This window comes from Phyllobates terribilis, unplaced genomic scaffold (genome assembly GCF_046119375.1).
Source record: "Phyllobates terribilis strain yellow unplaced genomic scaffold, ASM4611937v1 Scaffold_1__5_contigs__length_1240528914, whole genome shotgun sequence".
Lineage (NCBI taxonomy): Eukaryota > Metazoa > Chordata > Amphibia > Anura > Dendrobatidae > Phyllobates > Phyllobates terribilis.
Window position 1 is genome coordinate 221,070,578 of NW_027362761.1, and position 15,160 is coordinate 221,085,737.

Here is a 15,160-nt window from a genome sequence, read left to right on the forward strand (position 1 = left end):
CCATCTATCATTTCCTTCTATCCTTCCTTCCTTCCATTCATCCATCTATCATTTCCTTCCTTCCTTCCTTCTATCCTTCCTTCCTTCCATTCATCCATCTATCATTTCCTTCCTTCCTTCCTTCCTTCCTTCCATTCATCCATCTATCATTTCCTTCCTTCCTTCCTTCCTTCTATCCTTCCTTCCTTCCATTCATCCATCTATCATTTCCTTCTATCCTTCCTTCCTTCCATTCATCCATCTATCATTTCCTCCTTCCTTCTATCCTTCCTTCCTTCCATTCATCCATCTATCATTTCCTTCCTTCCTTCCTTCCTTCCTTCCTTCCTTCCTTCTTTCTTCCTATTCAATCATTGTTTCGCTAATCAGACAAGGAGGTACAGTATGGGTCATGGCCATACCTGTAACTGTGTTCTGATACAATTTTCCATTTTTGAAAAGACTCATTTTAAGTTTTCCATCAGAAACATAAAGAACAAATTGAAAAGGAGCAGAGCTGAGTTTAGTGGCAAACAAAAAGCCTTCCCTGTTCCAAGTACGGAAATAAAAAGAGATTGTAACTTCTTCTTGCAGAGATAATCCCGGCAAAAGCAAATAGCTTTGTGAATTTAAAAATGTCACTGGAACCACTGGAGGCTCTTGACAGGTAAATGAAACATTTCCCTAGAAAAGAAAAAACAGTTTAAAATACATTCTTTCTGTTTGTTTCATGAAGTCACAAATATTATAATATGAATCTAAATGAAAGAGTCCCTGAAACAATAGGCTGTAAGAAAAAGGAACAGATACAAAGTAAATGCCAAAACTTTTTTCTTTAATAACATTACACAGTGTTCACAAATATACCCATAGGCTGCGGTCACACGTTCAGTATTTGGTCAGTATTTTACATCAGTATTTGTATGCCAAACCCGGGAGTGGAACAATCAGAGGAAAAGTATAATAGAAACACGTCACCACTTCTGTATTTATCACCCACTCCTGGTTGTGGCTTACAGATACTGATGTAAAATACTGACCAAATACTGAATGTGTGAACATACAGTCAGCACTGCAGCCAGGCTTTTTATCTGTCCAAATAAGCTGTTAAAGGCCAAGTGTCTTGCTGGCACCTTCCACCCTTCTGGCACTCAGCAGATCCCATGTACTGCCAACTCCCCCCAGGTACAACGCTGAAATTAAACACCATAATGTTAGATATTGGAAAGAAAAAAGAACTGGATTACAGCCAATGGAACATTATTGAAATATTACAGTACCCTAACTATATTGTAGCGATTAACTAATAAATTGTATTTTCAGAAAGACTTTTCAGTGTTGGAAATCTATTTAGAACAACCCATTGACAAGTGTAATCATTGTTTTTCGATATGAGATTCACTTAACTATCAGATATTAACAGGGCTAGGTTAAAGACTTTTTACTACAATGACAATCCTACAATGAAAGTCTGCCTTTTACCTACAGAATGAATGTAATATTTTTATTGCCCCTAAGTGCCACAATTTGCCTATCTGGAATGTATAAGACATCAGAAGAGACATCAAATACATTAAGAGACAGATTAACGTCAACTTGTCATAGCAGTAATGCCATTTATACAATATATGAGATTTTAAAGTATCAGAAGAGGCCACAATCATCATGTATCGTTTTTAATACTGAATTATTTATAAGGAGCAGAAGGATCTTTGGGCTTAGATAGATAGATAAATAGATATAGATGATAGATATAAATGATAGATAGATTATAGATAGATAGATATATCATGGATAGATATATATGATAGATATAAATTATAGATAGATAAAGATGATAGATAGACATAGATATACAGTACAGACCAAAAGTTTGGACACACCTCATTTAATGTTTTTTCTGTATTTTAATGACTATGAAAATTGTACATTCACACTGAAGGCATCAAAACTATGAATTAACACATGTGGAATTATATACTTAACAAAAAAGTGTGAAACAACTGAAAATATGTTTTATATTCTAGGTTCTTCAAAGTAGCCACCTTTTGCTTTGATGACTGCTTTGCACACTCTTGGCATACTCTTGATGAGCTTCAAGAGGTAGTCACCGGAAATGGTCTTCCAACAATCTATAAGGAGTTCTTAGAGATGCTTAGCACTTGTTGGCCCTTTTGCCTTCACTCTGCGGTCCAGCTCACCCCAAACCATCTCGATTGGGTTCAGGTCTGGTGATTGTGGAGGCCAGGTCATCTGGCGTAGCAACCCATCACTCTCCCTCTTGGTCAAATAGCCCTTACACAGCCTGGAGGTGTGTTTGGGTTCATTGTCCTGTTGAAAAATAAATGATGGTGCAACTAAACGCAAACCGGATGGAATAGCATGCCGCTTCAAGATGCTGTGGTAGCCATGCTGGTTCAGTATGCCTTCAATTTTGAATAAATCCCCAACAGTGTCACCAGCAAAGCACCCACACACCATCACACCTCCTCCTCCATGCTTCACGGTGGGAACAAGGCATGTAGAGTCCATCCATTCACCTTTTCTGCGTCACACAAAGACACGGTGGTTGGAACCAAAGATCTCAAATTTGGACTCATCAGACCAAAGCACAGATTTCCACTGGTCTAATGTCCATTCCTTGTGTTCTTTCGCCCAAACCAGTCTCTTCTGCTTGTTGCCTGTCCTTAGCAGTGGTTTCCTAGCAGCTATTTTACCATAAAGGCCTGCTGCACAAAGTCTCCTCTTAACAGTTGTTGTAGAGATGAGTCTGCTGCTAGAACTCTGTGTGGCATTGACCTGGTCTCTAATCTGGGCTGCTGTTAACCTGTGATTTCTGAGGCTAGTGACTCGGATAAACTTATCCTCAGAAGCAGAGGTGACTCTTGGTCTTTCTTTCCTGGGGCGATCCTCATGTGAGCCAGTTTGTAGCGCTTGATGGTTTTTGCAACTGCACTTGGGGACACTTTCAAAGTTTGCCCAATTTTTCGCACTGACTGACCTTCATTTCTTAAAGTAATGATGGCCACTCATTTTTCTTTACTCAGCTGCTTTTTTCTTGCCATAATACAAATTCAACACAACTCATGGTCCCAACCCCAATTATAAGGCAAGAAATCCCACTTATTAAACCTGACAGGGCACACCTGTGAAGTGAAAACCATTTCCAGTGACTACCTCTTGAAGCTCATCAAGAGAATGCCAAGAGTGTGCAAAGCAGTCATCAAAGCAAAAGGTGGCTACTTTGAAGAACCTAGAATATAAGACATATTTTCAGTTGTTTCACACTTTTTTGTTAAGTATATAATTCCACATGTGTTAATTCATAGTTTTGATTCCTTCTGTGTGAATGTACAATTTTCATAGTCAAGAAAATACAGAAAAATTTTTAAATGAGAAGGTGTGTCCAAACTTTTGGTCTGTACTGTATATATGTATATATATTTAAAAATATATAATAGATGGTAGATATCTGGGGTGGAAGTACTAACATTTGCTTGTAGATCAACTGTAATCTGATACATTAATATCCTAGTCTATATCATAACAAGAATCTTTTTTACCTCAATGTGGATCTGAGGTTTATATCGTTTGGCCAAGTCAGAGATGTTTAAACCATTATAATAAAGATTTTCAATGCATCCATGAAAGTTCTTCCGCAGCAGTGATGCTGATTTTCCTTGTGATGCGATCCCTCCAAAGCTAAGCTTAGAAGAAAATAAAATCAATATAGCCATTAAGCCAGTTTCTATGTTTACTGCAAAATGGTGCAGTTAAATTCTTAATTGAGCATTTAATTACTGCATTTTCTTCTACGTTTGCCTAGCTTTTATAATGCAATTTCCTTCTTTTCTCATCTCCACAACTGCATATTAAATATGATATATAATTGATTTAAAATTTAAAATTATTGTTTAGCAATTTAGGATGGCCACAATGCGGCCAATGGGTATTAGTGCTGATACCCTGATTCCAGGGATGTGTCTCTTTTTAGTCTGTGTGCTGATGCTTCAATACAATGAATGTTTTATCAGCAGGAGATTATCAATGCCCAGACTGGTGCCCACGTGAGTCCTGGTTCAACTACCAGAACTGATTAGCAGCTTACTATCATTGAACAATGTACACAGATAACTGCTAATCAGCTTTCTGAGCACTACTACATGTTAAATCTAATAACTCTGATTGTGTCACAACTGCTACGATGTGATGGGGCAGTGGTGATCAGTGTTTTTTTTCGCATACCAATTTGGCATGAGAAATAAATTGCACCATGCTGTGATTTGCAGCACAAATGAGATGCCACTCACCCATTCAAGTCTACGGGTGCGTGGAAATCATGGCACTGCACTCGGATGACATCTGAGTGCAGTTCCATTTCCGCGGACTCACACAATGGAGAAATTTTGTTCTCCATCTTCTCCTCACAGTGTGCTCCAATTCTCTCCTCTGAGAGAACAGGATCACACTAAGCTGACACTCTGATCAGAGTTTGATCAGAGTGTCATTAGCATGACTGAACCAATACTCTCAGATGAGAGAATCTACGGTCGTGTAACCCTGGCCTTAATTGGCGCAGAATCTGAAGATACATATATATTTTATAAATTGTCTGAAGTCATATCTATAAGATATGCAAAGCAATATCTGACGCTTAATATTGATATCAGCTTGCTTTTCAGATGATTCATGTTTGCTTATGCAAACACATGCTGTGCAATTCAATTGTTGATCATATGTTTGATACAGTGGGAAGAATTGTTCACATCAAATTTATTATGGCTCTAGCTCAATAACTATATCAGTAGCTGACCTTCAAAGGGTTATTCTCATCTTGCAAAGTGATGGAATATTGATAGGATATAATATCCCTTTATGATCAATGAGTGTCTGATCTCTATGACCCCCATTAATATTGTAATAATGAAGGGGCCCAAAAATTCTCTTTCAATTTTTAAAATCTCAAACTCCAGTCTTCCCAATACATTGTTCGGGGAATAACAGCGAGACTGAAATTAGACTATTTAGCAATGACAATCCTTAGTTTCAGAATTGGTATGGATGCAGATATTAAACCCCATTGATTATAAAGATATATCCTATGTTATGTCATCAATTTAAAGGATGAACATATCCTTTAAATAATTCATCAAAGTAATATGGTTAATAAAATATTGTATTTTATTATTAATTCTATTCTATTGGTAAAAAGGGACTACGAAGGTGTCATAAAAATACATTTGTTTTAATATGCCTACATTAATGTAAAAATATGTGAATTTATGAAGAATACCACTTTTTCTTAGGGCCTTGATGCAGCCCCAGAGTTGGATGAAGCTGTGATACAGCACCTATAGCAGTACATGGCCTCTAAAGTACCTTCATACAGTGACAATTTCACATATACATGTTTATTGGACTCCTCATTATATCTCTAATATGCAGCACATGGAATGCTACCTAAAGGACTTTGTTGGCTACCTCACAGGCTCCATTGCATAGGGGACCTAGCACCTATTTAAATCATATTAGGCAAGTAGAGCTTAACTTTTTAGTTAAATAAAATCAACTTTTATTTGATATGCAAATGAGGGCACTTTGATTCCCCCCCCCCCCCCCGTGGTGCATCATCACGCCCTCCAAATTGCATAATAAAGCTGGAAACTCACATTGACTTGTGTCAAAGGCCCAAAGTTGCAACAATTAATGTGAGGTACCAGCCTTATTATGCAAATAGGAGGGTGTGATGGTGCACCAAGGCATAAGCCACATCAAGAATTCATCAAAGTGCCCTCATTTATATATCAAATCAAAGTTGATTTTTAATTACCGTATTTTTCGGACCATAAGACGCACTTTTTTCCTCCAAAAAAGGAGGAGATAGCCGGCAGCAGCAGCAGCAGCCGCAGTGCGGCTCCGCTGTGTGTCAGCTATCAAGGAGAGTGAAGTCACTGCTCTCCGCGCACACTGACCCGGCGTGGGGAGCAGTGACTTCTGGCAGCTGATCTCTCCTCATGAGCCGCGCATGGCAGTTACGTCATGCGCGGCTCACATGGAGAGATCAGTGCAGGCAGACCAGACGCAGCGCTGGAGGAGAGAAGAAAGGTGAGCAGGAGTGTTTATTTTTTTTAATGTGCAGCCTGATGGGGATTATGGGGACCATGCATACAAGGACAGGGATTAGGGGTGCCTTTTATACTAGGACAGGGATTAGGGGTGCCATGCATACCAGGACAGGGATTAGGGGTGCCATGCATACTATGACAAGGATTTGGGGTGCCATGCATACCAGGACAGGGATTAGGGGTGCCATGCATACAAGGACAGGGATTAGGGGTGCCATGCATACCAGGACAGGGTTTAGGGGTGCCAAGCATACCAGGATAGGGATTAGGGGTGCCATGCATACCAGGACAGGGATTAGGGGTGCAAAGCATACCAAGATAGGGATTAGGGGTGCCATGCATACCCAGACAGGGATGAGGGGTGCCATGCATACCAGGATAGGGATTAGGGGTGCCATGCACACCAGGAAAGAGATGAGGGGTGCCATGCATACCAGGACAGGGATTAGGGGTGCCATGCATACCAGGATAGGGATTAGGGGTGCCATGCATACCAGGACAGGGATGAGGGGTGCCATGCATACCAGGACATGGATGAGGGGTGCCATGCATACCAGGACAGGGATTAGGGGTGCCATGCATACCAGGATAGGGATTAGGAGTGCCATGCATACCAGGACAGGGATGAGGGGTGCCATGCATACTAGGACAGGGATGATGGGTACCATGCTAACCAGGACAGGGATGATGGGTGCCATGCATACCAGGATAGGGATAAGGGGTGCCATGCATACCAGGACAGGGATGAGGGGTACCATGCATACTAGGACAGGGATGAGGGGTGCCATGCATATCAGGATAGGTATGAGGGGTGCCATGCATACCAGGATAAGGATGAGGGGTGCCATGCATACCAGGATGGAGGGATGCCAGGCATACCAGGATGGGGATGGGGACCACATATAAAAGGAAGGGGGGCGGCATATATACCAGGATGGGGGATATTGTCAGAATTGGGGGACATTACCCCTATACCAGTGTCAGCAGAAGACCCCCCTCCCCCTTAAAAGTGCATCATGACCACATTTTTTGCTTAAATTTTTATTTTTTTATTTTCCTCCGCTAAAACCTAGGTGCGTCTTATGGTCTGGTGCGTCTTATGGTCCGAAAAATACGGTAACTATAACGTTAACCTATATTTGCCTAGTATGATTTAAATAGGGTCTAGGTCTCCTATATAAATATTTGGCCCATTTAAATGCCATTTTGGAGGTGACAGACTCCACCTAACTAAAAATCAAAAACAACATAACAAAAAAAAGAGCATGATCAGAAGAAAGGCCTGGTTCTTGTGACAACAGTTCCGCTTGTTAAAAATATCATATTTTGACAAGTGAAATTAAAAGCACAGATTAAGAGTAATTTATTGGTTAATTAGACATCAAAATAATGTGGTCTTTTTAAAATGTAAAAATGTTTTCATATCAGGCACATATTTTGAAAAGGAAAAATATATTTTTTCAAACAAGGAATCTAGTGTGTATATAATACCTTATACCCAGTGGACATATTTTCTTCCAGAAGCCTTTTTATATTATATCACTCTTATTTTTCTCTTGAGCTTTTTCAGGATCATGAGTAATGTATTATTCATGCCTTCTGTTTATGTTTGGTTAAGATACTGTAACACTAATCTCATGTGATGTTGCATAATCAATTGGAGCCTGTATAGAAATCTGCCAGCATGCAATGAATTTCTTGGAAGCACAGTATGTATGCTCCTACAATTTCATATCATGGACATATTTTCTGTAATAAAAGTAAGCAGTGGTCCTCAGAAGAAGCAATTACCCAAGAAGTGAAACCATGAATGGGTGTCAACTTGTTTCTTTACCATCTAAAATACATTAACCATGAACTTGCTGTTTGCAGTCTTTTCTGCACATCTTTTATTATTGAGGATCAGGCAAATGAAAATGAACTATTGTGACATGCAGAAGTAGTGCTGTTGCTTCAAAAGCATCCAGCAACTGCTACAAATAACACAAGCACAGGAGACAGTAAGTGTTGTGCTTCAGAACCATCCAGCAACAGTTTTAGCAGAGCCCCAGGGGAGTTGTGGGGATATTGTTATTGCAGTCTGGCTGAAGCCAAAGAGAAAGATGGTGTGTTATCTGGATCTGACAGAAGGCAACTGAACAGGATTCAGATCAGGAGAGAAGCTAAACACAGGTCAGATAAACTCCCTAACAGTGCAGAGTATTATCGGGCAGGAAGATAAGGACTGGAAGGAATTGTGTCACAGGGATCATCTCCCTCATCAAACCCCCCCCTCCATCTCCATGCAAGATAAAGAATGCTGTGTACTACTGAGTCCTTGTGAAGGAAAAGCCTGTATTTGTGTATGCATAGAAGTGTGCTAAGAGATCTAATCTGTGCTGAATTATGGTACTGAAGAGACTGATGTTACTGTGCTTGCTTTATTAAACTGTATTGTAATGAAGATTGTTGCTGTAATATCCCTGAATTGCACTGGCCGTGCTTCAGATTAAATTCCACTGTTGAAAAAGACTCTTGTCAGATGTGTCTGGTCAGCAATTGAATCTATCGTATGCCTGAGAAAAACTGCAGCCTATGGTCACCCTGAGTAACAGTTCCCCCAGGATTCCAACAAATTCATGAAACCCGTCTTGCCCTATCAGAACCTAGCGGTGTGCGTGTAACACTATGTTCACACCAATAGAAAGAGTGTATAAATATTTATTTGCATTTTTTTTTATTTGTTATTTATAGTGCGATGCTGCTACATTATAGCCTACCTACAATGATCTCATGAATTGTCAGGTGTGACACTGACAAGAGGAAATGTCAATGATTCCTCTTCAACCAAAACCATGAAAAGGTCACTTGGTAGAATAAAACAAAAGGGAGCGGGGGACTTAAGTGAAGTTGAATTTAATTTTGCAACTAATTGATAAATCAGGCTAAAACTTCTGGAATTGCTAGATTCTGACCTCAAAGTGGAAATCAATAAAAACCGTCAGGCACATATAAAATAGACTTAAAAAAAATGGGCAAATAAAATTTTGAATTGGGTGCAAACAAAAAAAAAGCTGAAAACACACGAAACTAGACTGAAAAACAGGCGTAAAGGCAATAAGTAATCGGGGCCTTCAACTTCTACAAGTAATAGAGTGATTTAGAAATGTTGGGATCCATCAAAGTTAAGTTGAAATAAAACTATAAAAATAGAAATATATGCGTAACTATATGAACTTGTCTCTTACTTTATCCAATGGAATGATTGGGTATGCTAGCTTTGTATAGTGAAAATTCGTAAAGTATAGGAAATTTCTTGTTGGTATAGGACATGTCCAATATAATTCGAGAAAAAGGTACATAAATGTAGGCAGTATATAAAAGTAAAAACAATATGTAGATAAAAGCATTGATCAAAGTAAAGTGGCTCGTAGGTAAGATGCCAGCACAAATTCTTCTGGCCTCCTATTAGCTTAAGCCCTGAATAAGAATAATTTGTAATAAACTCCATCCTATGCAGTAAATGCACGCGGGGACTTTCGTTAAGATCACTTGTAGAATGGATGATGGGGCTAATGTAAAAACAGATAAATTAGTTGTCATTTTATTTTGTCATTTATGCAAATATTAACATGACTTTTTTTTACCTAATGCACTGTTTACTCTCTCATCCATATTTAATATACTAAAAAATACACACCTCATAATCAATGTCCAAATAGGAGATGTCTCCTTTCATGAAGAAATGATGCACATGCCTGTCAACAGTGAAATTGACTTGTCTTCCAAAACGTTCTATGACAACTGAATGCCATTGCTGGTCATCTAGCAAGCTTCCCAGGAATACATTAACATGGGGATTAGAGGCATGAAATTGCAAATTACCTTAAATACACAAACAAATAAAAGATGCATATATTAGATGTTAATGAACACATGTTGTGCAGATTATACTTTTGTGTTATGTTACAGTAAGTAGAAGCAAATATATATTCTGTGTGACTAAATTATTTTTATTCATTTTGTCATTTGCAGAGAAAATTTTTAATCTTTTATAAAACTGTCCAGCTTTTCATACTGGCCAGACACACAGCAACAGAAAAAAATAGCTTTCTTGTACACTATTCCTTTGGACAGAGATATGCAAAAGTTTTCCTTTCTGTTAAGTCTTCTCAGGTGTTCTTAGCTACCAGGATGGGGACAACCTCCTCCTTTAACAATCACGAAACAAAAACTGCAGAGAAAGCTTAATATTGCCATAGGTCATGAGCAATACAACAATTTCTATATTCTGCTGTGACTAGCTGAGCATTATAGCATAACCATCATTTTAATTTTTATTTCATAAATCAATAGGACACATGAAAATAAGTAACTTTGTAATACATCTTATCAGAGAAATCTGCTTCTCTCTCCTCCTGGAATAATATTCCACTCTCAATTCTTGGTTAAAATCTATAAGATCTCTCTTCAGTGAATCCAGATCCAGATTTTCCCATTACTGACATAGGAGAATACAAGAATAAAAGAATAGGCAAGGGGCGTTGATGACACAGGGATGTTGTTTGATCTTTCATATTATGACAACACAGCTTTTACTCTTAATTATGCCAGACGTATTTTGCAGTAGACCAAGAGACATAGGCCATTGTTCATATGAGTTTGAAGGTTGACTCTTGTTGTATATTGAATTGATGTTTGTGAATTGCTGAATGGCTGCTGTTTACCTATTATATCAGCTCCTACAGTTTATTGTGCTGCTAGCCTTGGGAGACAGGAACGCAGGGAAACTGAACAATTGACGTTTGCTAAAATGTTGATTAACCATTGTATCAATCCCTGAAGCTTGTTGACCTACAAACATTGACAGACAAACTATGCAGATTGATTGAATACTCAAATAATGAGATTTGACCTCATTCCACCTTCCACCTGACCTGTGGATGATAGCCTGGAGGGCCGCTGTAGGTACAAAAAGGGTCCACTATCCTTCTGCAGTGAGACTGTATATGACAGTAGCCAAGACACCATGGCTCCAACCAGAGGAATACAGATTTGAGACACTCTACAGTAAGTTAGCTTAAGGAACCACGGCCCCAGCTGGAGGAATAGAGATCTGCTCTCTAGGCCATCACTGAACCCTCAAAAACATTTAGAGAATCCAGGTTGGGGCAATCAGGTCACCTGGCCACATACCTCAATGGACTGTCAGCTTACTAAGCTTGTTGTTACCTCCTTTTTGTGGATGCCCGCAAAAAGCGTGGTGCCACTGGTGGGGTAGTTGGCCCTGGAAGCCCTGAAGTCGTAGCTGCTCTTATCCCAGCGAGCCACGGGAATGGTGAGACTCTGTAATTTGCACCATCTTGTGTATTTGTTGGGAAGGTACTATGTTATTGTCTGTTGGTGGTTCAATAAAGTATTACCACACTGTTTTTACCCTCACTCTGTGTTGTCTGAGTAGTATTCTGCCCATGGTAAAGGAGAGCAGGCGTTCAGTGGGATGAGCCCTGGTCCATGCTGTCTTTCTAAAGACAACCGGGTCAGCAGACAAGAGCACCCACTGACCCTCGTGTCTCCATAGATATTCTGTTAATCTTTCACTTATGTAACCTCCCTCAGGCTAGACAAGAGAGCAAAAATATGAAAGAATACTTCTGTATAAAGCCATACCTTCTGCAACAAATGTCTTCTTTGTATATCTGCTTCATTTTCCAAACTGCTCACTCAAACATCATACTATTTTAAGAAGTGAATAGCATAGCATAACAGCTTACCTAAATGAATACTTAAACAAAGCCTTCCTCTAATAAGCTCCAGTGCAATGCGATCTCCATTTTGTCCTTCTCCATGGAGTAAAACACCATCACTGTGCATTGTTTTAAACTTAAGAGAGATCAGATCTTTTGTTGTGCTCATTGACTTTTCATAAAATCGATACATTATAGAGCTTTTGCCATCAAGATAAATGATATCCGAACCTACAAATTAAAGAAAAAAAATACTCCAGTTTACAGATTCACAGTTGGCTAATATTTATGCTTATTGAATAAATAAGACAAAATTGGAAATGCAACTTCAATGTAAAATTAATTTGATGTTTTAGATTTATATTCTTGTCTACAAGGTAAAGTATTTAAAGCATTTGATGCTGGTGTGGTAAATATATTTAATTTAATTTAAAATGTCAGGTCAACAAATGATAGAAAATACAGTATGCTCAGAGTCAGTCGCATTACTACTCACCTTGGCAAGTCGGACATAGAAAATTGTGCATGAAAATAAATTTTTAAAGAAGTACACTCATGAACAGTTTTTTTTATAAATCTGTGTGTATGTATATGTAGAGTACTGTGTAAGTGTAAGGGGGCAGACCGGGGTGTAAGTACTTTCAGAACAAGGGATCCAGAACTGCCGGGGCCGTGCCTCTGCTTGGAGGGGGAAGACAGACTGCGAGCACAGGAGTCAGGTGACCGGGAAGCTGGGGGCATGTCCAGAGAGAAAGTTCAGGAGTCAGGTGACCGGGAAGCTGGGGGCGTGTCTAGGAAGAGGGAGAAAAAGAAGGTTTGCACGGGAAAGCATTTAGTTGACAGTTGGAGTCAAGCCCGACTAGAGGGGGAAGAGACGCAGGGTTCATGGAGCCGAGCAAGTGAGGTACAGTGTTATGGACTAGGGGCTCAGCGGGTCAAACCGGAGATAGCCCGCTGCCGGCAGAAGACGGAGCATTGTTTAGGCGGGGAAGCCAGAAGAAAAGAACACCGGCATCAGCCGGCAACTGCGTTGTGAAGAACAAGAGTCAGCTAAGTGTAAAACTGTCAATTACAACCATTTTGACTCTGCTACATCTAGCCAAACTGTGGATTGTCGGTTATAGCCTGTTACCTGCTACTTCCCTTGTTGTTCTCATATTTTCCTTGTTACTCCCTGCGTGGAGATTGACCCTGTTACAATAAATCCCCCCTGTTTATTAACCCTGTACTGGCTGCTCTGTGTTTCTGTGTCACTGCATCTAAAGTACCTCTGTCGCATAGGTACTAATATACTCATCCACTGTCGCCTTCTCCAGGATCCAGCTCCATTCTGCTCCTCTTCTCTGTGAAGTCATCACAGTTCAGACTATCCAGATTGCTCTATGTTTTATCCATGAGCCAGAAGTCTTTTTTACAATGTAAGCCTATGGAGCCTTGTTCTGACGATCCATAGGCGTACATTATAAAAGTGACTTTTGGGTCACGCAGAGTGCAATGTGTCAGAAAGCAGTGGTAGATAAGTATATTATTAGCACACAGAAACTACACTACATACACATGTACACAGATTTAGTTAAAAAAAACATCATGGGAGTGCTTCTTTAAAGCTATGGTCACACTATCAGTATTTGGTCAGTATGTCACAGCAGTATTTGTAAGCGGTCAGCACTCATAGAAGGTGAGCAATTGTGCTACACACAGGCAATCTGAAGATCACCTGTGTGTAGCAGAGGCAATCAGACAATTACAGCTTCAATTCTCCCATAGAGACGATTGAAGCATGCAAAAAGTGAAAAAAAAATGTTTTTAAAAATATTAAAACAATAAAAAAATATAAAAGTTTAAATCACCCCCCTTTTGCCCTTTTCAAAATAAAACAATAAAAAAATCACATATACACATATTTGGTATCGCAGAGTTCAGAATCACCTGATCTATCAATATAAAAAATAATGAATCCGATTGGTAAATGGCGTAACGGAAAAAAAATCAAAACGCCAGAATTACTTTTCTTTACTACATTGCAATAATGGGCGATCAAAACATCGAATCTACCCCAAAGTTGTATCAATAAAAATGTCAGCTTGGCGCACAAAAAAGAAGCCCTCACCCGGCCCCAGATCCCAAAAAATGGAGACGCTACGGGTCTCAGAAAATGGCGCCTTTTTTTTAAAAAAAAAAAACCTGTGGATTTTTTTTTCACCACTCGTAATGACCTGGAGAATCATAATAGCAGGTCAGTTTTAGTATGTAGTGAACATGGTAAAAAAAAACAATAACTGTGGAATTGTACTTTTTTGCAATTTCATCGCCCTTGGAATTTTTTTTCCATTTTTCCAATACACGATATGGTAAAACCAATAGTGTCTGTCAAAAGTACAACTTGTCCCTCAAAAAATAAACCCTCACATGGCCATATTGACGGAAAAATAAAAAAGTTATGCCTCTGGGAAGAAGGGGAGCAAAAAATGAAAACGGAAAAACGGAAAATGGCCATCATGAAGGGGTTAAAAACTTTTATTATGGGGTTAGTAATGGGGACATCTTTCCATTACTAACCAGGGCTTCATGTCGGCTGTCATGAACCCAAACCCTATTACCCCACTTGCCACTGCCACAGGGCAAGTGGGAAGAGCGTGGCTAAGAATTGGTGCATCTTATTGATGCGCTATTTCTGGGGCGGCTGAGAGCTGATGTTTTTAGTCTGGGAGGGGGCCAATAGTCATAATTCCCTTCCTAGGCTATTAATATCAGCCCGCAGCTGTCTGTTTAGCCTTTGCTGGTTAGTGAATATAGGGGGACCCCATGCCATTTTTTGGGGGGTCTCCCCTATAATAACCAGTAAAGGCTAAGGATACACCTGTGAGATGATATTAATATCCTGGGAACCTTTATGATTATTGCCCCGTTCCCAGAATATTAGCACCAACCCTCAGCCATGGGCTTTCCCTCTGCTGGTTATGAAAATTATAGGGGATCCCATGCCGTTTTTTTCATAAATTTTTATTTATTAACAAGTACAGTATAATTCACATCCAAGGTAACCTTAGTTCACAGCCTCCAGATGTTCCAGCAGCTGGAAACTCCAGTGAACTTTAATTGTCCCTCAAAGTTTTCCATGAATATTCCGGGCCTCACAGCTTCCTGGAGACCCGGTAGCTTTGAACTCTGAGTTCAAACCACAGGGTCTCACGATAGCTCTAGTGCCGGACTGTTGAATGCCAGAGTGCCAAGTGCCAGACAGGCACTGGGTACTGAGTGCAGCTCACATCATTGTTGCGTGGTCTCTCTGAGATCAGCGCCACCAGACGACAATGATGGGAGTTGAAG

The 15,160-nt window shown here is 39.7% G+C and overlaps 1 protein-coding gene across 1 annotated transcript in view; it reads right to left on the bottom strand.

Annotated features, from left to right (window-relative positions):
* Window positions 1-15,160, bottom strand: part of CNTNAP4 (contactin associated protein family member 4) — a 636,367-nt gene that overhangs the window by 241,569 nt on the left and 379,638 nt on the right. The window contains exons 5-8 of the mRNA XM_073670996.1: window positions 11,858-12,061; window positions 9,784-9,968; window positions 3,543-3,686; window positions 402-663 (exon numbers count right to left, since the gene is read on the bottom strand). Of these exons, the coding sequence (XP_073527097.1) occupies window positions 402-663; window positions 3,543-3,686; window positions 9,784-9,968; window positions 11,858-12,061 (795 nt within the window). The remainder of the gene's footprint in view (window positions 1-401; window positions 664-3,542; window positions 3,687-9,783; window positions 9,969-11,857; window positions 12,062-15,160) is intronic.